Raw genomic sequence first — 23,987 nt, 5'->3', positions numbered from 1 at the left:
AACTATAATGCAAAGTTATATACATGGTTCATCACACGTGTCTAAACTTTCGGTCATGAGTTGATGGCCCATGTACCAGAATATGCACGCTGGTGATGCTGAAATTATGCTCTCCTGGTATCGGAAATCTGAAAACAGCTGGTTTGTATGGAATTTCGTACCAGCCGACGGAAAGTTTGAGCGATAGGAAGGATGCTTTCCGTTTCTTCCATCTTCCTTACACTAGCGATCGCTCTCACGGGTTTGATTGAATATATTTGATTCATTAATTATGTTTTTTATGTTATGATAAAAGTAACGATTCGTTTTAAATTTTTAATTCCATTGAATTTGACTCCAAAACAAGCACAATATGAAAGAAGCAGAAGAGAAACGTCATGCCGATTACGAAATGTATGGAATGCCCGGGGAAGCTGGTTGGCAACTTACGTGGTAAAGTTTAAAATAAATCAAAATAAAATACTTACTGCTTGTTGTACAACGTACACGCCAAAAATTCGGAAATAAAAAGTTGGGAGGCTACTGAAAATTTCAGGTCAATACAAGCAATAAATCAAAAGTAATTGCAGTTTTCAGTTGAAAAAAAACAACCAGCCTACTTGAAGGTTAAAAAAGGGACACATTTTGAACGACTATGGAAAAACCTGTTAATGATAATTGGATTGCAATAAAGTTCACTTGAATCCTATGTTTAATAATCTTTCAGGAAAATGTGATTGCTTTTCTTTGTTTTTTGGCCGATTATTTCATCTTCTGTTGAATTTACGATGCTGTTCTCCTACTGTAAATTATGTACAGAACCTCTGTCTGGCAAACTGGTCTTTCTACAGATGAGGGTAGAGGCTATAAATGTCATCCACAATCAAAATAATAAATGTGCTGTATTTCCATGTTTACAAATAATGTCGATGTAAACATTATGTTAGTGTTTATTACAAACAAGTGATAAGTTTATAATAAGAAAAATGTTGGACATCACCTTCCGATGTTGTACACTTTTTCTCGTTACTTACATTTTAACAACTTTGCTGATTTTGGTTGGCATCGTTTAGCGATGGCCACATCGGTCAATCCATGTCGAGTAACTGCTTGTACTGCTCAAGTAATTTTGACTCTTCGTCGAGCTGCAAATCCAAATGTGAATCCTCGTCCGTCGTCCGTATATCCTGTGAGAAGCTTTTGAAGAGAATGTCAAGCATTTCTTTTTTGCGCTTGTTTTCTTGCATCTTTGCTTCATCGGCAGGATTGGTGCTTCTAGCGGCACGTTTGCTCGATGATGGTTTTTCGCTTGAAATATTACTGGTTGGTGGCGTTCCTTCTTCAGTTGAAATGAAATCGGAAGAAGTTCTCTCACGATTCAACTCAGCAACAGCTCGCTGCAGTGCCTCGCTGTATATACCATCCTTAACGTTTGCCAGGAGATAGTTTGTAGCACGATCATAATCATTTGCAGTCAGCTTTAGGGCTACTTGCACTATTTGCGAGTGGAAGCCGACCGCCTCAAGCTGCCTCTCCAGCTCCTCATTCACGGATACTGTACGAAGCAATCTGTTTTGCAATCCTTCCTTATTTGTTTCTAACTCATTCAGCGCAGCGTTTATGTCTTTGGGATTTTTTTTCAACGCCAACGCTGCCAACTCCTCCGGATAGCCCATCTCCATTAACTGATCAACAAGCTCTAGCTTGATTCGCTGAAATTCTCCTGACGACACATCGTGACCGATCGTTTTATACAATTTTCTTTCGCGCTCGGAACGAACTTCATTAGCTTCACGTGTTTGTCTACGGTTGTGGATAAATTCGATGGAAGCTTCTACATCGTTCGTACAGGCACGTAAAGCTACACGGCACTCCTTCATTGAATAACCACACTCCATCAGCCGGCTGAGGCAGTCATCATCGATCCGAAGCTTCAGCAGCTCAGTTTCCACCACACGGAACATGGTTCGTGCATCATCGCGTTTGTTCTGGTAAAAATAAAGGATCGCCTTCAGTAGATGGAGTCGTACCAGCGGTATCTTTTCATTCGATTGTTCCCCTCGTATCGCAGTCACACGCTGCATGTTCTTGCCATAACTCTGTTGGAACTTGAGTTCGCACAACTTTAGCCTCTGTTCCGCATCCGGCAGCTGGTTTAGATTCTGTAATATTTAAGCAATGCAATAAAAACATTAATATATTAATGAATGTACGAGCGTGTTGTTACCTTCAAACACAAGTAGCACCACACAATGTCTAGATTGAGCAGAGCATTATTGTCAATAACGTCCAGCAGCTCTGATTTGCAGGCACGAAAGTCATGATCCGCTTCTAAGAACAAGAGAAGCGCTTCTTCGAAATTTCGTACCATCATAGCAGCTTTACCTTTCTCGTACAGGGTAAGCCCCATTAGGAGGGACTTTTTTTCTTCTTTCGGTAGAAAAATCGCATTGCCCGATTGATCCTCAACCTTGAAATACATGCAATAAAATTGATAAACATATAAAGCGTTAAAATTCACCACATTTCAACTACACTAGCTTACACTCAAGAAATTCGAGCTATCATTTTCGTTAATTAATATTTCAGCATCAGCACGTATTTTGTATACACGATCGTACGTCGAACATTCCCGTTTCGCTTCTACCGCACTATGTGTCATTACCAGCGCCATTATCGTCGAACCATTTGTTACCTTCTGCTCCTGAAGCGAATGCCCATTGGTAATAATTTTCCCCGCGCAAACCAGCTTTAGCCTAGGACATTCAAGGGAAAATCCTTTTAAATGCTCTCCATATCACTTGAAAATTGTTACATACTTTCGTGGATCCAAAGAAAGACGCTGACCAATCAATTCACATAGATGACTGCCCAGTTCTGTGATCTTCACCTTCAAATCAAATTCCCGGTTAGAACCAGCTTGTGTCGGTGCTCGTATCTTTACCGTTGCAATACCCATTCTTTGAAATTCATCCTTCGATTGCAGCTTCTCCAGAGCATTTCGTTGCAGTGCCTTTAGTCCCTGCATGCACAGGCCCGTCGGTATACCAAGCTCTGGACCGAGCTGTTCAGCCAGTCTAAGCACTTCCGCTTCATCGATATTACGTTCAGCTGTTAAATATGGCATCTCCCATAGCTTTATTTTACGATCGTTCAATTTAGCGCGCAGTTGAATCAAACGATTTTCCAGCTGTAACAACTCCATTGACACGATGAGGTGAATTTAACAATTCACCGTGAGTAGATAAAACAATTGATTCAATTTCAAAGTTCTCCTAACACGCTTTAATATAATGTTTAGTAGCTCAGAAATAATCTAGGAAAACTACACCGGAAATACAAAACTGTTATGCTGCCGGTTTTGGTTTTAGCTGAGTAATCCACAAAGAAAGAATGAAAAATAAAAACCAAAACAAAGCGACCGTCATTATTGACGTTTATGAATATTTCACAAGCTGTATAGAGAAAGATGTGCGAGCCGCATGTTCCATGCAACATAGCCCAACTAGCCAAAAGAACATGCTTTCTCGCTATGAAACGACGGAAACCGTCGTCGTACCGGCATCTCGAATCACGAATGCCTTGATCGCCCTTATGCCGAACAAGTGTGGCCCAAAAAGCAGCAGAAGGAGACCCCTGGTAAACGTTGGGAATAGCATTTTCCGCTACGCCGCGCCAGCGTGGAGACGGAAGCTTTTTTAGAGGGACATCCATCGTACCACAGTCCAGGGGAAGCACCGCACTGGAGAGCTTCAAGTGGCTAGCGCCTTCCAAACGGTATTCTACCACGCCGCCTGTGTGGTTGCAAGCACCATGCCGATAGCTATTCTTCTAGAGGAGGACATCCGTTGCCACGACGAACAGGCAGCGAGGGGTGCTTTACAGCACCAGACATACGGAAGCGGCAACACGAGGAAGCCATGGAGCGCTGGTAACACATTAGTGAAGAGCCGGTGTAGAGCAGCAGAGTTCGGGTTTGAAGACGAGGAGGCTGATCCCGGACATCATGTAATGGGTAGGCTGCCAGCACGGGGAAATTTTTATCTTACTCAGGTCCTTACGGGACATGGTTTCCTCCGGACCATGTGGTGTTCCAAGAGCGGTGTCTATCCGCGATTAGCCCTTCTAAATGGATATCTTGAGGGTTCCCTCCCCGTTGACAAAAAAGGGGTTCCGCCAAGGAGATGGCATAGCTTTCTCTTTGACCTTGAGTAGCGTTTTCAGCTCCAAACTTTTCGGTCGACAGTCGTTCTTCAAATTGTCCTATCTGTCAGGAACTCAGACGATGTATGCTTCGCGCGAGTAGGAGAAGCACTGCAAAAATTAACGGTACTAGTGTATGGACGTGCACTGTAGCGTGAGAAGAAGATGCGCGATTCTTGATTTGTCAAAATGGCTAAAATCTCTTAACTTTATGCAAGATTTATGTTAGAACTACTATTATCTAGTTATTAATCTGTCTAGGTTGAAATAAGTTCAAGGGGTTTGATTCTTAAACTTAAGAACAACTTATGAAACGTCAAGCATGAATTATAAGATTGTATCTATGCTATCGAAATCATGAGCACGTGGAGTTCACATTGATTGTTATGGAAATTTAAACTTCTACAAAATTTATTTTTTTCATTAAAAACATTAAAATTAAACAAACCTACAATCTACAATGCTACAAAATAATTATTTATATTCACTGGGAAAAAGATACCCGGATTACAACAGAACGAATTGGTAAAAAAAATGAAAAGATGAAAGATAGCGATAATACTTGTCCAACGTGTACGATCATATAACTTACCTAGCATGTACTGCCGCGCGAGATGGTTCTCACTAATTTGTATCGTTTTACATGTGCTTCTGTTTGCATGACACTTGCTGTCTTGTCTCATAAATCAGTTATTTTAAAGTCGTAAATTCCATACTCTTCAAAAAAGGGCACTATCGATGGTGACTGAGTCGTGGACGATGTGCCTGTCTAGAGACGGTGTTAGTTCTAGAACCAGTGTTTGTTACCGGTCGACCACTTTATCGTGATATCTTATCATGTACCACTAACTTTATCAATTTATCCACATTGCTATTTCGTATACTTGTCATATTTTCAATGGGCAAATGTTGGTTCAAATCGAAGCGAAAAATTATCACAAACGAAGGACTTACAGCTTATCTGATATCGTGGATAAAGAGGGGTTTGAAGCTATTTTTCCGGAAATTGTGCCAGCCGTGACTGGTTAGTTTGAAACTGACCATTGTAGAAACTGCACGGTCTTCCTTAAGGCCGAATCCGGTGCTAGCACCGCATGCGCCTTTGCGCATAGTGAGGTGTGCGTGATTAAGTAAATCGAGTTTGACAGAAATTAAAAAAAAATCAGAAATCAAATGTATGTGAGTATGTGTATGTTGGTATTTGTGTACATTGTGTAAAATTTGTGTACATGATGTGTAATGATAAAACAAACAGTAATTAATTAAAACACCAGTCGACAGAGCGGGTTTTACAAAGTGAAGTGTCAGTATCAGTGTTATACTACATTTTTCATTTTATAGTATTGTTGCACATGCACATGCATTCATGCACAAAGTGCATCCTATTGATTTCTCTACTAGCACAAGAGGATGGTTCTACTTAATTCGATCGTACAGTTTACGTGAAACAAAATGGCTATTCTAACCGCGCAATCAACAAGCACGGCAGCGGTTACAACGCTTACGCAACCTACCGGAACATCTGGCAGGGCAAAGTTTTCATTGCTCCTTTGGAAAAACTTCCTACTGCACTGGAGAAGTAAAATTTCCAGCATGGTCGAGATTTTCATTCCACCGTTGTTCATGCTGTTAATGGTGGGACTGCGCAGTTTGACTGAAATCGAACATGTTCCTCACGATTCAGTGTATCAGCCGTTGGATGTCGCCAACTTTAGCGCTATCAGGTAAGCGACGGATTAGGTTAACATTAGGTCGTGGGTGAAGCATCGACCGAGCAAGATATCGCAATCCATTGACGACTTCCAAGAGTCATTGTGTGGAGGTTTTATCGGGTTTGCAAAACATGCTTTACTCGCCGTATCGGCAAAAGGGAAGAAAAAATAGTTATAGATGATCACCGCTCGATAAGACGCTGGTTCAACGAAGATCCATTGTTCCATTGTATCCAGTGGTGGATCAAGCCTCTTGGAGGCTCTATCCGAAAGGTGCACAGCATATTACTACACAATTTTCTGTTCCACAGGAGGAATTTAGTCGTACCTTTCCAAGAGACTATCGCCTACTCACCCAATGGACCTGCATTGCGCACGCTTATGGGCTCAGTCGGTGAGTGGATGAATCTGGAGGTACATGGACTACCGAATGGGTCAGCACTGCAGGACTTCCTACTCGGCACGAATGCCTTCGCAGGTGTCGAGTTCGACATTCGGCTCAATGCAACAAGTATGCTACCCCAACGGCTAAACTACCGGTTGCGGTTTCCAGGTGAACAGCGCGCTCAATTCACAGTTGGCCATAGTTGGCAGACGGATCGTCGCTGGGGCTCGCGACCTGACGGTGGGGCCCGGTTTGCTGAAGACAGTGATGGAGGACCATCACCGGGTTATTTCAGGGAAGGTTTTCTCACACTGCAGCACTACATCTTTAAAGCGTTTTTGGAGCTGATTAAAACAATCCCGGACCCGGTTCCGAATGTATATATCCAGCGTTTCCCTTATCCACCGTTTCGGGAGGATAGCTTTCCTTCTAGCCTGACCACTTTCCTGCCGATTTCCGTAATGTTGGCATTTATTTACCCATGTATTAGCATCGTTAAGAACATTCTGTTCGAGAAGGAGAAACAAATCAAAGAAGCTATGAAGATTATGGGCCTGCAGAACTGGGTACTATGGAGTTCCTGGTTCGTGAAATGTTTTATATTTACGCAGATTTCGATCATTTTGGTGGTACTTTTCTTAAAAGTGCCCTGGTACACGACTCCGAACGTGTCTGTGCTGACTTATTCCGATTGGAGTGTCATCTGGTTGATATTTTTCATCTACGGCATTGCAATCATTACGTTTTCCTTCATGCTGAGCACACTGTTTTCAAAGGCTAACTCTGGTGGTGCTGTTGCGGCGATCATATGGTTCCTTGCGTTCGCACCGTACATCATCATGGTGCAGGACTACCGGAATCTTAACGCCTCCCAGAAGCTTGGCTCAGCTTTACTTCTCAACTCGGCCATTGGGTTTGCGATGCGACTAGTTGGAGTGTACGAGGGCACAACACAGGGCGTACAGTGGTCTACACTATTTCATGACAGTGATGTGGATGACATCAACATCGGACAGATGCTGCTAATGCTACTCGGTGACGCTGCCATCTACATGCTGATTGCCCTCTACATCGAGCAGGTGTTTCCAGGAGATTTTGGATTAGCGCAACCATGGTATTTCTTCGTAACAAAACGGTTCTGGTGCGGTGAACGACCCTCCTCTGATGGTAAGTACTGGGAATAAGCCGTAGCGCAAATTCTGTTTCTGTAAATACACACATTAATTTTTCTTATTTAATAGAGCCAAGAAGTCAAAATGCAAACAATGAAACGGATGATAACATCGAAACTGAACCGAAGGGCCGCATTCCGCGGATTCAGATTCGAGAACTTCGGAAAGTATACTCCAACCGGAAAGTTGCCGTCGAGGGACTCACGTTCAACATGTTTGAAGGACAAATCACTGCACTGCTTGGGCATAATGGTGCCGGTAAGACCACCACCATGTCGATGCTGACCGGTATGAAACGCCCCAGTTCCGGCACTGCCATCATTTGGGGTCACGATATAAGAACGGAGATGAAATCGGTCCGTTTGTCGCTGGGGTACTGCCCACAGCACAATATCCTCTTCGATGGGCTAACGGTGAGTGAACATCTGTACTTTTATGGACGTTTGAAAGGGCTTTCAAAGCTACAAGCCCAGTATGAGATCGATCGATACATCAAAGCTCTTGAGTTGGTAGATAAAGCGAACGTTCGCTCGTCCAGTCTGTCCGGTGGTATGAAGCGTAAGCTTTGCGTCGGAATTGCGCTGTGTGCCGGATCTCGGGTAGTGCTATGTGACGAGCCCACATCAGGGATGGATCCGGCGGCACGAAGAGCCTTATGGGATTTACTAATCGCTGAGAAAACGCGCCGTACCATGATCCTATCGACGCACTTCATGGATGAAGCGGACATGCTTGGCGATCGTATTGCGATTATGGCGGACGGTAAACTGAAAGCGGTTGGATCATCGTTTTTTTTGAAGAAAAAGTATGGTGTTGGTTACCGGTTGATCTGCGTGAAAAGGGCAGAATGTGATGTGGAACAGGTGACGGATGTACTGCGTAAACACATTCCCTCCATCCAGGTGGAATCGAATGTTGGTTCGGAGTTGTCATATCTGCTCCAAGAGGATCACTCGCGAGATTTCCAGGCATTGCTAGAAGATTTGGAAAAGCGTGGCGATGAGTTGAAGATCTGCGACTTTGGTATATCACTTACTACCCTCGAGGAAGTGTTCATGAAGGTTGGTTCTGACTCAACAGAGCCGTCACAGGTATGTGAAGAAGGAAGTTTGCACAGTTTGCATTCCTACAGCACCGGCACAGACATAGAGTCACGCACAACGATCGATGATTACGAACTACTGGATGGATCCCGGTTGTTCTTCTATCACATATGGGCATTGTTTCTGAAAAAAATCTACCAGACCTATCGGAATTGGTTCCTGCTGGTGGTGCAGGTGCTGATACCGGTACTGTTCGTAGCAGTAACAATTGCAGTCGTTCGAAATTGGGGAGGATCCGGAGATATGCCACCTCGGGCAATAGGAATACGTTTTTACAACCCATCAGTAACGCTGATACAGATGGAGCCGGAGAATCAGATTGGTACGCTAAAGGAAAGGTAAGTGTCCAAACTGCGCGATCTACCAAGGAAATAGACACATATTAAAGTTGTTTTTGTATCAATCACCTTCTAGGATTCTAGAAAACTACATGCAGCTCTTTCGCAGTATACCAAGCATACCGTTACGCGGTATAGAGTGGATGGAAGATGCATTTTTGCAATTTGCTGATGCGAATCTAATGCTGGTAAATCGCCAGTTTATTGTTGGAGCTGGTATCTTGAACGACAACTTGACCGCTTGGTTCAACAATGAGGCTCTTCATTCTCCTCCTGCCGCTTTACAAATGATGCACAATGCATTGCTGGCGACGTTTACCGATTCGCAAGAATACAATATTTCCCAGACCAACTTTCCATTGCCATACACCGATGAGACGAGAGTAAGAACCATTGATATAAGAGTCAAGCCGTTTACATTTTAAAAGTTAATAATAATATTCAATCGGCTCCGTTTTGCAGCTCCAATTGATGCGAACCTTCAATAATCTAGGATTTCAGCTGGCATATTACACCGGCTTCGCAATGTCGTTCGTTGTTGGATTTTACGTTATCTTTTACATTCGAGAACGTGTCACGAAAGCCAAGCTGCTCCAACTCGTAAGCGGTGTGAGCCGACTTTCCTACTGGTTTACGGGATTCATTTGGGACTATCTGACATACGCGTTCGTGTGTATCTTCATCATCATAACCGTAGCCATTTTCCAGGAGCCCGGATTTAGCACTGCTGGTGAAGTGTTTCGTCTCTATTCAGTATTCTTGTTTGTGGGAGTTCCTGCTTTACCGCTGACGTACATCGTGACGCTATATTATAATGTGGCCCCTGCCGCCTTTATCAGAATCAGTGTAGCGTACATCGTCACAGGGACGGCACTGTTCATCTTCGTGTATCTACTCGGAACTGATATGTTCGAGCTGGAAGAACTGTCTGAGGTCCTGTCTAACGTGTTTCTAATTTTTCCACACTTTGCTCTGTGTGACGCGATCGTTAATCTGAGCCACATGTCCGTTACGATCGGAACATGCGATGCAGTGCGACCACCGGGTGTAACTCCGCTACCAATTTGTGAGGATGGATTGCAATACTACCAATGGGAACGTCCCGGAATTGGACGACATCTGCTCTACTGCCTTACTATGACGGTTGTGTACTTCCTGATATTATTTGTGCTCGATTTCAAGGTGCTGAAGTTGATCGTTCAGAAAATACGTGAATGGTACTATCGTAAGAATTACACGATGAAAACCGATTCGGATACGATTGAAATCGATTCTGATGTGCGGAGAGAGAATGAACGGATAGCTTCTATGTCAATGGAAGAACGATCACGCACCAACTTAGTAGCGCACGAGATGACAAAGTATTACAATCGATTCCTTGCTGTTAATCAACTGAGCGTGGGCATAAACAGGTAAGACATTCGATAATGTTTGTAAAAAAATCATATCCCTGTGTTTTCTGTTTTAGCTCTGAATGCTTCGGTTTACTTGGTGCAAATGGAGCCGGCAAGACAACTAGCTTTAAGATGTTATCCGGCGATGAAACGATCTCGTTTGGTGACGCCTGGATTAAGGGTCACAGTTTGAAGAGTGAGCTGAAGAAAGTTCACCAACATATAGGTTACTGTCCACAGTTTGATGCACTGATCGAGGATCTTACTGGGCGGGAGACTTTGAAACTGTTCTCACTGTTGCGCGGTGTGCCCAGGTTGCACATACCGCTCGTGACCATGTACCTCGCGCGTGAGTTTGGTTTCGAGAAGCATCTCGACAAACAGGTAAAGGCATACAGCGGGGGTAATAAACGCAAATTAAGCACTGCCCTTGCCATGCTCGGTAACCCGTCGGTGGTGTACCTGGATGAACCGACCTCCGGTATGGATCCGGGAGCGAAACGTAACCTCTGGAACGGTGTGTGTCGAGTGCGTGACAGTGGCAAAACAATCGTACTCACTTCGCATAGCATGGAAGAGTGTGAGGCACTCTGCACACGGTTGGCCATCATGGTAAATGGCGAATTCAAATGTATTGGTTCGACGCAGCATTTAAAGAACAAGTTCTCGCAAGGTTTTGTGCTGACGATCAAAGCAAAGCGTGTTGACAGTGGAGGAAAAATAAAAGAAAGTGATACGCTCGATCTACAGAACATTAAGGATCACATTATCATACAGTTTCCGGATTCGCATCTCAAGTAAGAACAATACACTATGTGACACTAACCGTTCCTCAATCGTTCAATTTCGCTCAATCTATTTGGATTTTTTTTTCAGGGAGGAATACCAGGATCTGCTGACGTACTACATCCGCTCCAATAGTATGAAATGGTCACAGATATTTGGTGTGATGGAACGAGCAAAGCAACAACTAAACATTGAGGACTACTCGATCGGACAAACAAGCCTGGAGCAGGTGTTCTTAGCTTTTACCAAGTACCAAAGAGAGGATTAACAGAATAATGCAGAGAACTTCAAACTTATCAATCAATTTAAGGGTCCGCAATAGGTCATCAAATGATTCATAGTATTTAATTGAATGTGTCATTTTTGTCATCAATTTATAAACCAATAAGAAGGGAAATAGTAGCAATGACATGTTTACAATAATTTTCTTCGTTTGTTGTTTGTTTTTTTTTTTAATCACGGCTGTAAGATATATGTAGTCATGTCTACTGTTCGTTCCTTCTAGGAGCTATTAAATGAGTTTTGTTTTCCTTTTTATTTTCGCTAGCCCGGCGAGCATTATTATTGACATTTTATTCTGGTTATCCGAAATTTACTGCACGGAACTATCAAAGTGTAATTTTTTATTTTGTGTTAAATAGTCTTGCTATATATTTACGCGTGTCGGTTACATTTACAGAAGCAAGAGTGTTAGTTGCTTATTGGCGAAACCCTTTACATCTATTAGCTTATTCTTTTGTGCGTTTAACGGTTGCAAGAGCGGGATCATTTCTGCGATTATCGATTGTCGCATTTCATTTTCATTGAATACTTCATACATAGCAATTGTGATGCGATGCATATACGTCCCTAACTTTGATCCTGTACCATGTGTAGAGAAATATCTTCTGCAATCTCCTAAGGAAAATCCTCTACAACGCAACGCAACGTCATCAAATCAAAATCAAAAAATGATTAGAAAGGTAAACACGAAAAACAACGTATAGTACAATTAGCATAATAACCGTTTTGTTCCTATGCTTATTTTTGGGTCGATCAGACGGTTATTCGACCGTCAATAATATTTACAGACGTTTCATCATCAAAAATCATCACTACTAATCAAAAGAGAAGAAGGGATACCGGCTAACAATGATGTTTTGTTTTTGTTTGCTACCATCTAGACCTAATATTGGTTCAAAAATCAAATGACGCTATCACTCCCTTAGTAAACAGAGAACATCGATTAAAAATTGAACAATTTGACAAAAAACCTAAAAAGCATCATGTTCAAGAAATAGTTAGCTCTGTGATGTGTGACGACATAGTTTTAACATGATTCGAAGTTTTACAAAAGTTCGGTAGAGCACACTAAACCGTGTTATATATTATTACTTATGACAATTAGGTCACATTTCCTACCGTTTAACATAAACACACACGCACACACACGCGCAAATATCAATAACACATATTTGGCACATACATTCGTACACATAAATTTTGATGCACTAGCAACTAATAGTACTAGCAGCACTTAATAAATGAGAATTTAGGGGTTTGGAGGCAGGAAGTCACGAGATGGTAAAATAAAAATAACCGACGGATTGTAAAGGCAGGTATATGCACCAAATTTCTGTTTCTAATACACATTTTCTAACATGCGTCTAAACATCACACGATGCGTGTAGTATAGTAACATAAAAGTAACTGGTTTACACAAACATATCGCAAACATAAACCTTGCAGTATGGGTATGCTCATAAGGGGTTGTTCTACTTCTCATTCTTTCTCCATAAAATACTATGCTTATTCTTATGTATCATCATAAAAAGAAGGGTGCAAGCGTCTGTGTGTGTATGTGTGCGTGTTGGTGAGTACTGAGTCAGCTAAAAGTTTAATAGATAATACAAATCTTAACGGCTAGGTTAGCTACTTCATAACTCGTTCTAATACAATGGTATATTGTTAGCTACTAGTATTAGCAATATATGTACAATTAGTCAGCGTCTGGCCAGGTTGAACGAAAGATACTAGATACAGCTACAAAAAATTAAGCTAATTCCCTTTTCTGCCGCAGAAGTTAATGATTTGTTGCGATGTTTCAAAATTTTGTTTGCGTTTGTTGGAAAACTACTGTATGTGATTTATGCTGCTTACTAATATCAAACACTCGTGGGATATATTTTGGGGAGTAACAATCGAACATCAAACATTCTGAACTGAAGTAATCTGATCTTTCATTCCACTTACGCTGCAGGATCGCACCTTCCTACCGTAACGGGACTTTTCTTTAGAAAAGTTAGTACTTTCAAGATACGAAAATACTACTTTTATTAGAAATACGGTTTAGATATTGTAAAAACAACACTATCGAAAATCGCAGGAAGCTCGTAAATGTAACATAACATTAAGGGGATGTAAAGAAGAAAATGCAAAAAGTTTACCACAAGTTCTTACGTTAGATAAGACAGCAACTTTGCAACGCAATATCACAGATTGTCTGATTTGTCATGTAGGAAGCTATGGAGGACGATCTGTTAGCAGAGTGGTGCTGAAAGATCAAATGAGACGGGAAAATTACACGTCGTAATGGTTAGATTACTATCTTCCCTTAACCTCATTGCAGCAACGGCAAACCTGAACAACAACGACAATCTGATCTCATTTCCAACCTGTACAGACACACATACGCACACGTGCCCTAACTTACACTGAAAATCTTTTAGCATCCCGTGGGAGTAGCGCCTGATAGACATGGACATATTACGTAATACTTAAAGCTGGACTTGCGAAGCCTGCTGGTATGGACTTTGGTAAAGGTTGCCTTGTTCCTTTCCCCGTGCGTGCTGCGTCCCCAAGCCTGAGGACGTTTGACGCACTGGCAAAGAAAAAGGCTTTTGGGGATTTGTGGAGTTTGGAGACAAAAGAGAAAACTTACTGACTTATCTCTGATGATTGTGGTTCAACTGTCGTGCGTTCATCACCTTATAAACCTCCTGAGCGGAAACCTCCTTGTAAAAATTTTCGGTTGGACTCTTCGAGTTGCCTCGCGCTGTTGCTAGCGGGTGTGATGTACCTGTTGCCTGCTGTTGCTGATAAAAGCCTGTTGCCGAACGCCATCGATTGTTGCTAGTTTCAGTAGAAGTATCAATAGGATCGTGGTTGACATTTCCCGTGTTTGAAGACGATGTTGACTGCAGTGCGCTGTCCCGTACTAGTGGCATTCGGGACCAAAAACGCAGTAACATCGGTTTGTTGCCAGTTTGGTCAACCTCCCACCCAGATGGGAGCCACCAGAAGGCGGGACGTTGCGTCGTAGTGTCCGGTGACTTCTTGGGGAAGATATCCGGAAGACGAATGCTGCTAGATGGTGTAAAACGGTTTGTAGCCGTACCGGGAAAACGAACACCGCTTGCTTTTTGTGGAAAATTGTTACTCGCGGCACTAGACATTTGTTCTTCATCTTGCGATGGGAATCGTATGCGCGTACTAGAAGAACCTGCACCGAAATGATGCTCTTGTAGCTGCTGGTGACGTCGCTTTTCAGCTACGATTTCATTTATTTTACGTAACTGCTCTAGATAATTCTTATTATTACTACCAGGCGGAGTTGAGGCGATTGGCAGAACCTGCAGAATGCTATTGGCAGTTGTGATTTCAAATTCGAGGGAGGATACACTCAGCTCATTAGTAGAAGCGAGCGTTGATACAGGAAAATGATAATGCACAACACTATTACTAGCCCCGCTTACTCCACGCATTGCATGCTGAGCCTCCTGACGGCCAACTCCTTCATTGTTTTCCCTATCATCCAGAGAGTCTTGTTGTACCGTCTGGTCGGTCGGTTTCTGGGTCGATCTCTCCACATTAATCGCTAGTGTGGTTGTTTCCGGTGTGGCACGTGTTGTACGATCGTGTAGAATAGGATGGCTAGCAGCAATCGGGTGTGCTGATCCACTTTTGATTCCCAGATCCCAATTACCCTTGATCGGTGTAATGATCTGAACTGAAGGATTTGTAGGTATTGCCACATATGCATGTATAGGAGGAGGGAATGTTGTGCTCACTGTAACAGGTTCCGGATCTTTGCTGACGATTTTTGGTTCGTCGCTTGGAACCATTTCAACTGTTGGAAGTATGTTCGGTTCTATCTCAAAAACGTTCGTAGTGGATAGAGCTGATGGACTTGGTGAACTACGATGACTGTCTACTAACAATAACTCCTCTTCCATCTCCAGATTCATCCGCTCCAAGTCCAATTCATTCTGTTCGGTAGTAGTCGTCGCATTCATACTACTGACGTCTGTAGTAGTGATTATTGAATCATCTTCTTCCTTTTCTGTGTGGTTGTTTCCAATACCGTCACCTTGCACTGTCGTAGTCGTTAACATATCCTGTGTGAATAGCACTGTGCTCGTTACTGCATCACCATCCGCAAAAGTTGTATCAGCATCACGATTAGTTGTTGTACCGGTGTTACTAGCGAGCTCAATGACTGTAGACTCCGCTGTGCTGCCACTGTCGGCCATCGGTATAGCAGTTGTAGTGGATGAAACAAAAATACTCTGCACCATCGTACTATTTTTTCCTTCCAGTTCGACCTGACCAACCAGTGTTCCGTTGGGAAGGGTTTCAAACGCGAGAAAGGAAATGTTGGAGTGCGTACTGTCGGCGAGTCTATGGTCCACCTGTGCCGGTTCTGGTGTACTGGGGGTGGACGTGGCAAGAAAGGGCTTTACGGAGGAGGATGGGTTTTCTGGATCACTAACCGATACGGTTGTTATTTTTGCTTTATCCTGATCAACTGTTGCAATCTCTACCATGGCACTATCGTAGAAACTTGGTTGGGGGATATCTTGGTATGTCAGGTTGGATGTTGCTTGACCGATGGGTGGTTGTGGTGGTTCCGGCGGTAAATCAATGCTGAGTGGAAGATTAACGTGGAACGGTCCCGTAGAATCATAATCATAATCGTAGTCATCTTCTCCAGTACCTCCACCGTTGTTGCCACCGTCCCCATGCTGTGAGAAAAGACTTTGAAGCTTCGTCACCAGGATGTCCGCCGTGTTGATGCTCACCACCTGAATACATTTGCCGTTGTAGTCCACCTTGTAATCTGGTGGGCACGAAGACGTGTTGTAACTGTTGAGGAACGGTGTGATAAAGATCGATTTGGGAGTGATTTTTTTGGACTTTCCTCCGAGAGGCATCGATGCTCGGTTGTCCTCGGATAGCCATGCAGCCTCCCACGTCAGATGGTCCGGATTGTTGTCCAGAGGTTTTGAAGTGATTGGTAATGCGTCCGTTGCTAAAACTGCTAGCAGCAGACACCAACAGCATAACTCCATCTTCCTCCTGGTCAGGGTTATCGTTTTATGTTTCATTGATAACGTTAAAGTCGTTATGTTCGTTCGATTCCTCGTTTTTATAGTTGGTTCAAATTTCCCGCCCTAACTGCAGCCACTGGCGCATGACTTGATTGGACAATCTGTGAAATTAAAAGAGAGACGAAATAGATAATCATATTAATCGTTGTATACAATAAATATAACGAAATGAAGAAGCCTACATGTTCCAAACATATTTTGGGTACTGGTGTTGGCATACTGGAGAAGTTTTTTATAGTTTTATGATTTATGATTTTATGATTCCTCTGAAAATACCAAAAAAAAAAATCAAACCCAGCAAAACGTGAAATATGAAAAGATGCAAGCTGGTAATTTTAAACTTGATGCTTCGCGAACTTTTGTTTTTCTTCAAAGCCAAGATGTAATCCAGATGACTAAAATACATTAACTACGGTGGCAGAATATTTGTGTTTCTAAATGAAAAAAAAAACATATTCACAGAAAGTATGAAAGGGAATTCAACTTTGATCTTATGGTATGTTTCAAGTACTTGGAAAACGGAAAACAGATAGTATGGACGTTTTCTTAACCTGTTTTAAGTAATTTGTGTGGTTCGGTCGAAGCACGGTTGGCTGTGCAAAATGTGTTCCAGGGTCACCATAAAACCGGTTCATCTCTGTTTGTGAACCGCTCTTCAAGCCGATTTTTCATTGAAGTGAATACGTTTGTACCAATGTACAAACGCTGTATGATAACGACTAGTAATGAGAAATAAACTTATGCCATCACGAGGGTGTGGTAAAACCTTATTTTCGTCAAAACGCGTCCAGCGTGCTATTGTAATTGACTCCAAGTAGCTATTTTATGGCGATGTAGAACGGGAACATACAAAACACGCAATAATCTATATACAGATGCATCTACAATATTAAAAATGATCGGTTTTGTCACCAACATTGTTTAAACGACCGTATACAGATCCAAACGCAACTGTTATTGTTGAAGGAGAAGGTAGTGCGGATAATACTGTTAACTTTGATGATGGAGTTTCTAATCGAAGATATTCGTTAATGTATAAATCATTTTAAAGGTAGGCGTCAGTTCAATTATAAAATAGAGTTAGAACGACCAGGCCTTATCGACTAGCAAACGGGAGAATGGTTCGAATGGGATTTTGTCTCGGTCCTGCCATGTAAAGGCTAGCACCACTACCAATACAACACCGGATCGCGACAGGATACAAAACACTTGAAAAAACTGTTGTAGTTCAACGTTTGATCAATTGCTTGGCATATTTCTACACAGAATTGATGATTCTGTAAACGTTGGAAATCGAACATTTATTTTCGCAACATGCTTTCACCACCGTTTTTTCTTCTTATATTGATGCCTGAACATAATTTTCATCTGGTTCCTGACTTGCAAATAAATCAACATCTTTCGCATTCGACGAGGTTTGAAACGCCGAACGAGCCATCTGCCAGCAAACACTCGATCGCCGGCATGCAAATATTGGCACTTGTAATTTTATTTGTGGCATCACTTTTATCCAAATTGGCGATCATATCATCGAACGGCGTTTCAATGGGAAAATTAATTTTGAACGTAAATGATAAACGACGTCGTAAATGCGAAGCTCTTTAGTGTGCGGAAATCAATATTTCATTTCGATATAGAGTAGTGGTAGAGGGTAGAGGGTAATTATGAACCATTCCTCTCCCATGAAAAAGAAACATGCTATTTCATTTTTTCTTGCAGTCTTCATGCCATTTGAATAGAAGGGATTGTGCGTTTGACATAATATCGAAAAATCGGTTATGATCAATGCTTTTAATTTAATTTCTATTTATCGTACTATTAGGATAATAGCTGATAGTAAAAGTTCAGGATGTCCAGGTGGTCAAAACACCCCTTGGTACGAATGAGATTATTGCAGAAGAGAAAGTTTATCAAAAACTTAAACTTGCCTATGTTGTACCGTATGACGATGCTACTGTGCAACTCACTCATAAATCAAACATAGATTTGTTATTAATTAATTTGATCAGTTTTCATGATCAAGATAGCTATTACAACATATATAAACAACAGGAATAATTAGGAATAACACACAGTTTAGCATGGCTAAAAGCAATGTGATTTTTGTCGTAATTATTAGCACCTCCTCAAACCAGCCATTTTCCGCATCGCCGAAGACTATTTAGCTACGTGACTATTGTTGTGTTAACACGTCTCCTGTTAATTTAGTCACAATCCACTCAGCATCATAAAATCAACCGGATTATACATAATCCGTTTGAACGTGATAAACGTGCCATGAGTTTCAAGACTAATCGCTTTAAAACGCTATCCACATAGTATCCACATAGTATCATACACTTCACTCTTCTTTTAAGAGTTTGTGTCTAGTTTAGTCTACTGATATCAAATGAGAAACACACATGTACACACCAATCGAACGAGATTATTAAATTTGTCTATTTTTGACAACTATTTCAGCATAGTGCACTACTGTTAACGGAAGATCACTTTTCGAAAAAAACGCAAGCTCGGTACATTCAGATGATCCTAGTTGGGATTGTATGCCGATGTTCACTGGCACAACCCGAAAGGTGAACTGCTCTCCGATGCCAATTTTCAAGGAGTATTTATGCATGTCGAAAAAAGAAGATGAAATCTTAAAACATCCCCGTTACTTTTTTTCAAATGCCCAAACACGGCAATGCCATTGGAATTGATGGCTATGAAATAGTGAAGCAAATCCGAAATGATTGTTTGAAAAATGCCCAATTTTGAGCGCCCCTTACACGAAACTTTCTGCACATTGTCCAACCAAAAAACAATAGCGCACGGAAAACTTTTCTTGCGTCATGTACGAATGTTTCCATTGTTCTATCAGGATTTTGCTCAGCTGGATGTCAGTCGTACAGCTATGCCATGATTCAATGGTACACATATTGACCCTTTTTTTTGGAAACATTTTTTTTTCTTTTTCCGAATCTTTATTTTTCTGTCAATAACGGTGTCTTGTATGCTCAATAAAACAAATCAAAATCGGCTTTTGGGCATAATGCAACCTCACTTCTTAACTTACTAGACACACGAAGGGATGCAATAGAAAACAGGAAAAAGTATCGTAAAAAACCATTCCCACAATGGTGTCAAGGACGTGAGCATGAGTTAGACATTTTTCTTACATGCGCGCACAGTTAAACCTTTTCGTTCTTCTCCCGACTTGCAAATCTCCTGCTGATAGCCTAATGTTGTTACTGTCATCCTGGATTTTCTCGAAGAAGCTTATCGGCTTGTTTATTTTGCTTACTGACGACCACGTTTGGGTCAGATTTTAAATGTGGTACGAAATAGCAATTGGAAAGCGTAGCTTTCTAAACATTAATGTCCATAATTTTTAAAAAGTGACGTGTTGATGATGTTGCACTTGTATAGATCAGCACAGACAAAATGCATGTAAGTTACGTGTAATTTGTCATGCTAATTTCGTATGAAATTAACGTCACCAGAAGTATACTATTGAAGTACAAAACACTATGATACTAATAATCAGATTAAGGTTTAGGATTAAGCAGGAAGCAATGTTCCAGGTAGCGAACATGTTTATGAAATGGTACACAGCAATAAAAATGCTCCGTGATAAAAAACACAAAACCAAAAATTATGGGTAAATTAAGGGAAAATTAGCAATCGTAAATTTCTCCAGAACTCTCGAGCGAATGGTAGCCAGATGAAGAAAACTGCTCGAATGGGTAAATAAACAGAGCGCTGTCTGACTGGCTACCATCTTTAACCATAAGAACCCTCCTAACATCAAACGGATCTAGTGAATGGATCATCAATCAAAACACATCTCCGAGCTAATGCAAATGTCTTCAAGTCTGGCAAATCTCACATCGGCATAATGTGAAGCAGAAATGCGAGAATACGAAACTACTAATAAACTATTAATCAACTAAACGCCAACGTTACTGCTTCAGTAACCTTGGCTTTTAGTGAAGCGCGTGACAAGATTCATGCCAGTGTGTTTCTCAAGCAGGCTTGGGTCAGATAATTGAAGAAGCATTCCGCTATTGAACAAATCGTTAAGCTATACGACTAAGAGCCGTATAATGAAATATTGATTTTTCATTTCAGTAACCCATTATCAGTTACAGAGCAAACTTCTTTGTGCGTTTTTAAATTATGTCTAGAAGTAAAATAAGACGATTAGTTACAAAAAAATAATAATTGGAATTGAAATGGCTCTCAGAATATGAAACTAAATGCTGCTCATTACGCTAGGGTGACCTGTAAAATTCGGATCAAACTCAGAAACAATGGAGAAACAGATGAAATATCTCGGACAAAAGTTCACTGGTTGTTATCGGTTACAGACCACTCGTGACCGTAAACAAGCTTGTTCGTTTGTTTGTATGAAAAACTTCGTTTCTAGCAACAAACCTAAACTACCATAATTTTTATCTTAAGTTGGCTTTAGGTATGGTTCAATTTTCATCACCACTCGTATCTACGCGGGAGCCATTAAAATGCATCTGAAAATAATGACACCCGAGGATGTCGACATACTGTAAATACCTGGTGGTCTGTTAAAAGTTCAATAGACCTCTTTGTCTCCCTGCGCTTTCTTTCTTATCAGAGGTGGCGGTATTTATGGTCGCATCAATTGGCATTTATCACTACAGGAAATGTTGTCATGTAATGCGTAGGGAAATGCATTAAAATGCTTTATTTTATGTCGGAGTAACAGAATTACCCTCCAATTATGTAACAAATATAATCGAATAGTTTAAGCAGCTATATACAAGTGTCTTTGTGTGTGCATGTTAATTATTACAACCAAACAAGTTAGTACTTGTTGTCGGATGTGTACTAGAAAAGGAAGATGCATCATAGGCATTTATAAATATTACACTTATGGCGTCATCAGGGAACAAAACACGTTGAAATATGCGAGGCCAGCACACGTCAAGGATTCGTGCGTTATACGGTTGAGAACGATGCTAGAAAATGGTATCAGATTTTTGTTTTTGTACTTTGCGCGTTTGAGTTTGATTCACCAGTGATGGAATTCGGTGTGAAACATACACCCACTGTTTAATGGGATTGGGTCTACTTTTATATGCTGGAGGTTTATATCTATCTTTCAAATTATAAGATGATAAATCACTACAGATGGAGTGTGTATCGCTTCGTTAGAAGTGTATGACAAAAGGCGAGATTATTAAAAATAACTGCCACAACAATAAAAAAACATGAGTGGAAACAACAATACCAATATGAGTAAATGATTGAAAAAATATAACTCTTTTTTATTCAAAATCTTTTAATTCATTCCAAAAAACGAAGACAACTTAATAAATTGTGCCATTCAAATGTTAATAATAAATAATTAATCAAAATTTAGAATTTTTATTTAGATTTCTTCTAGTTTGATTTAGTTGGAACAAATGGAAGAATAACTATTTTTATATAAACAAAAGATTTATAAAACTCATTTAACTCAATTGAGAAAATCAGTAGCATACAAATATCATAATACTTTTCATAATCTAGAAAACAGGAGGAGCAAATATTGCGATGTAGGTGTTGGCCAATATTTCCAACACAAACACGTGCATTGCCAGCAGAATTCCATTCATTCAGCGCACCACTATACGATTTGACCGCATTGCATGAGCAGAATGACTAAACCATCGTCTCATCTATCATTCCTCTCTTTCGATGTGCATAACACATTTAATCCATTGTATCGAGTCGATTGCCCGAAGGAACAGTTGCTAAACCAAATGTCTCTCAACTCAATTATGTAAAAAACAAAACAAAAAACACGGTGCTACTCACGTGGCGAGGAGTGGCAGCTGTTAAGCGATAAATAATGCGTTTCCCATGCAGTTCGCGTTACATCCACCACCTAGTGATGTGTCTTCATTTATGTGTGCCATTTATCAATATTCACCGTATTATATATGTGGTTTTGGAACACTTTCATACCAGTGAAATTGTTCTAATAGATAGCAATGATTGAATGATTAAAAAGTGTGCCGAATCGTACTCCTCACGTTATGTATGTATAACAGGAAAGTAAACGGCGATTCTGAACTGTGTGTACGCTTAACAACAAACATCAACAAGGTATAGTAATGACACTCTCAAATTTGAACACCGTACGGAACACCTGAACTGTACGTGTGCACCGTACGAACATATTTCGCGTTTTGTGAAGGATAACCTCGGCAACGGTCAATGTAATCATAATTTCATGCCATCTTGGACATTAACACAAAATTTCCCTTCCGACTGTTGGTTTCGGTACTACAGTAGTGACGTGCTGAAAACATTTATGCTAATCGCATGGACGGGAAGCCGGTGCGAATATTATTCTTCACCACTGTATGTACTGCCATTCTAGCTCGCAAATCAAGCCCGTTTTAAGAGCTGTGGGGTAAGTGTCTGTAAAGTTATTATTCGCTTATAGCCGGCAGCAAGTCAAGCAGATGCCCACATGAAAGTAAGCCGGTTTTTCTCCAGAATAATGCCGTATAGTATGCTGTTGTTTTCATTTAATATGTATTGGATTTGATTTTGTATAGTGTGTCCGTTGGCAGTGCTTGTTTGTAGGATTAGTACGCGCATTAAGGGTATTGAGTTTGGTGAGATTTAAAGAAGTGTTATGTTTTATTCAACGATTAACATGGAAGAGTATATTAATATCATTATTTAGCTTAAAATTTTATTTAGCATTCAACAATCGTTGCAAGAAGGACTACATCCCAGAACCATTTGTTAAATGAAAATTACGCTATACATCACACAACACATAATAGGGCGAAGGTAATTTATACACCAAACTTGATGGTCAACCGTCTGAGAAAAATCCTTAATGGATCGTATGATTCGAATAATCACGCCTTGCGATAATATTGCGAACTACGCATTCATAATATTGAGATAATTAAGATTTTGATATGTGTAGCATATACTGTTGAGTAAGGAATCATTGCTCATATAATATTTGTAGGCCGTCATAAACAACTCTGTAGCATACATAGGCTTCTGAAAAAGGACAGACATATCTACATGTCATCACGATAGATGGATAGACAGTATTATTGGAGGACGTTTTTGTTTTTTTAATAATTAAAAAAATAGAATAATTAAAGAATAATTCAAAATAATTGGCAAACATTACAATAAACGAATTGCATGCGTTTATAACATGTTGATTCGATTGAGCATATTATATTAAGCGAGTGACTGCTCGTTGCAGGAAACATATTTTTACCAGAAATAAGATCAAGTTCAAAGAAGGTTGTGATTCACTAAATAGGAATGCTTACACTTTGCTTTAAACTATTATTTTCAGCAAAGAAAACATCACCAAAGAGAATAATTGTTAGTAATGCTAGCTCATCACAATCACAGCACAAACAGTGCTATTAATGCAAGTAATAGTAAACATTAATAAATATATTCATTCATGTAGTTTTATACAATGTCTCGTTGGAAATTAAGGCAAACAGAAAAAAAAACATATTACAAAAATAAAAACAAGATGCTAATGTACGCTATT

At 40.7% G+C, this 23,987-nt stretch overlaps 3 protein-coding genes across 4 annotated transcripts in view; 1 reads left to right on the top strand and 2 right to left on the bottom strand.

Annotated features, from left to right (window-relative positions):
• Nucleotides 1–910: 910 nt before the first annotated feature.
• On the bottom strand, nt 911–3,347 carry LOC128296805 (NEDD8 ultimate buster 1-like). The gene is made up of 4 exons (XM_053032291.1): nt 2,799–3,347; nt 2,525–2,735; nt 2,207–2,449; nt 911–2,141 (listed from the first exon to the last, which is right to left on the bottom strand). Exons 1-4 carry the CDS (start codon nt 3,182–3,184, stop codon nt 1,068–1,070), a joined length of 1,914 nt encoding a protein of 637 aa, XP_052888251.1. The 5' UTR covers nt 3,185–3,347; the 3' UTR covers nt 911–1,067.
• Nucleotides 3,348–5,634: 2,287 nt separating this feature from the next.
• LOC128309588 (phospholipid-transporting ATPase ABCA3-like) lies at nt 5,635–11,520 on the top strand. Its single transcript, XM_053046021.1, has 7 exons — nt 5,635–5,906; nt 6,206–7,446; nt 7,521–8,892; nt 8,969–9,275; nt 9,355–10,304; nt 10,361–11,083; nt 11,163–11,520. The coding sequence occupies exons 1-7, from the start codon at nt 5,635–5,637 to the stop codon at nt 11,338–11,340; spliced, it is 5,043 nt and encodes a 1,680-aa protein (XP_052901981.1). The 3' UTR covers nt 11,341–11,520.
• A 1,964-nt stretch (nt 11,521–13,484) lies between these two features.
• Nucleotides 13,485–23,987, bottom strand: part of LOC128309589 (protein folded gastrulation) — a 40,489-nt gene continuing 29,986 nt past the window's right edge. For both annotated transcript variants that reach the window (XM_053046022.1, XM_053046023.1), the window contains one exon: nt 13,485–16,542. In XM_053046022.1, the coding sequence (XP_052901982.1) occupies nt 13,997–16,438 (2,442 nt within the window). In that variant the 5' untranslated portion in view covers nt 16,439–16,542 and the 3' untranslated portion in view covers nt 13,485–13,996. The remainder of the gene's footprint in view (nt 16,543–23,987) is intronic.

Source organism: Anopheles moucheti, chromosome 2 (assembly GCF_943734755.1).
Source record: "Anopheles moucheti chromosome 2, idAnoMoucSN_F20_07, whole genome shotgun sequence".
NCBI lineage: Eukaryota > Metazoa > Arthropoda > Insecta > Diptera > Culicidae > Anopheles > Anopheles moucheti.
This window is presented reverse-complemented; position numbering and strand designations above follow the sequence as displayed.

Excerpts from the sequence above, each read along its gene's own strand:
- LOC128309588 (XM_053046021.1), top strand. The coding sequence starts at position 5,635 with ATGGCTATTCTAACCGCGCAATCAACAAGCACGGCAGCGGTTACAACG. Across the intron at positions 7,447-7,520 it reads TGAACGACCCTCCTCTGATG|AGCCAAGAAGTCAAAATGCA; the intron begins GTAAGTACTGGG and ends CTTATTTAATAG. Across the intron at positions 9,276-9,354 it reads CATACACCGATGAGACGAGA|CTCCAATTGATGCGAACCTT; the intron begins GTAAGAACCATT and ends TCCGTTTTGCAG.
- LOC128296805 (XM_053032291.1), bottom strand. The coding sequence starts at position 3,184 with ATGGAGTTGTTACAGCTGGAAAATCGTTTGATTCAACTGCGCGCTAAA. Across the intron at positions 2,450-2,524 it reads ATAGCTCGAATTTCTTGAGT|GTTGAGGATCAATCGGGCAA; the intron begins GTAAGCTAGTGT and ends ATGTATTTCAAG. Across the intron at positions 2,142-2,206 it reads GGTGCTACTTGTGTTTGAAG|AATCTAAACCAGCTGCCGGA; the intron begins GTAACAACACGC and ends TAAATATTACAG.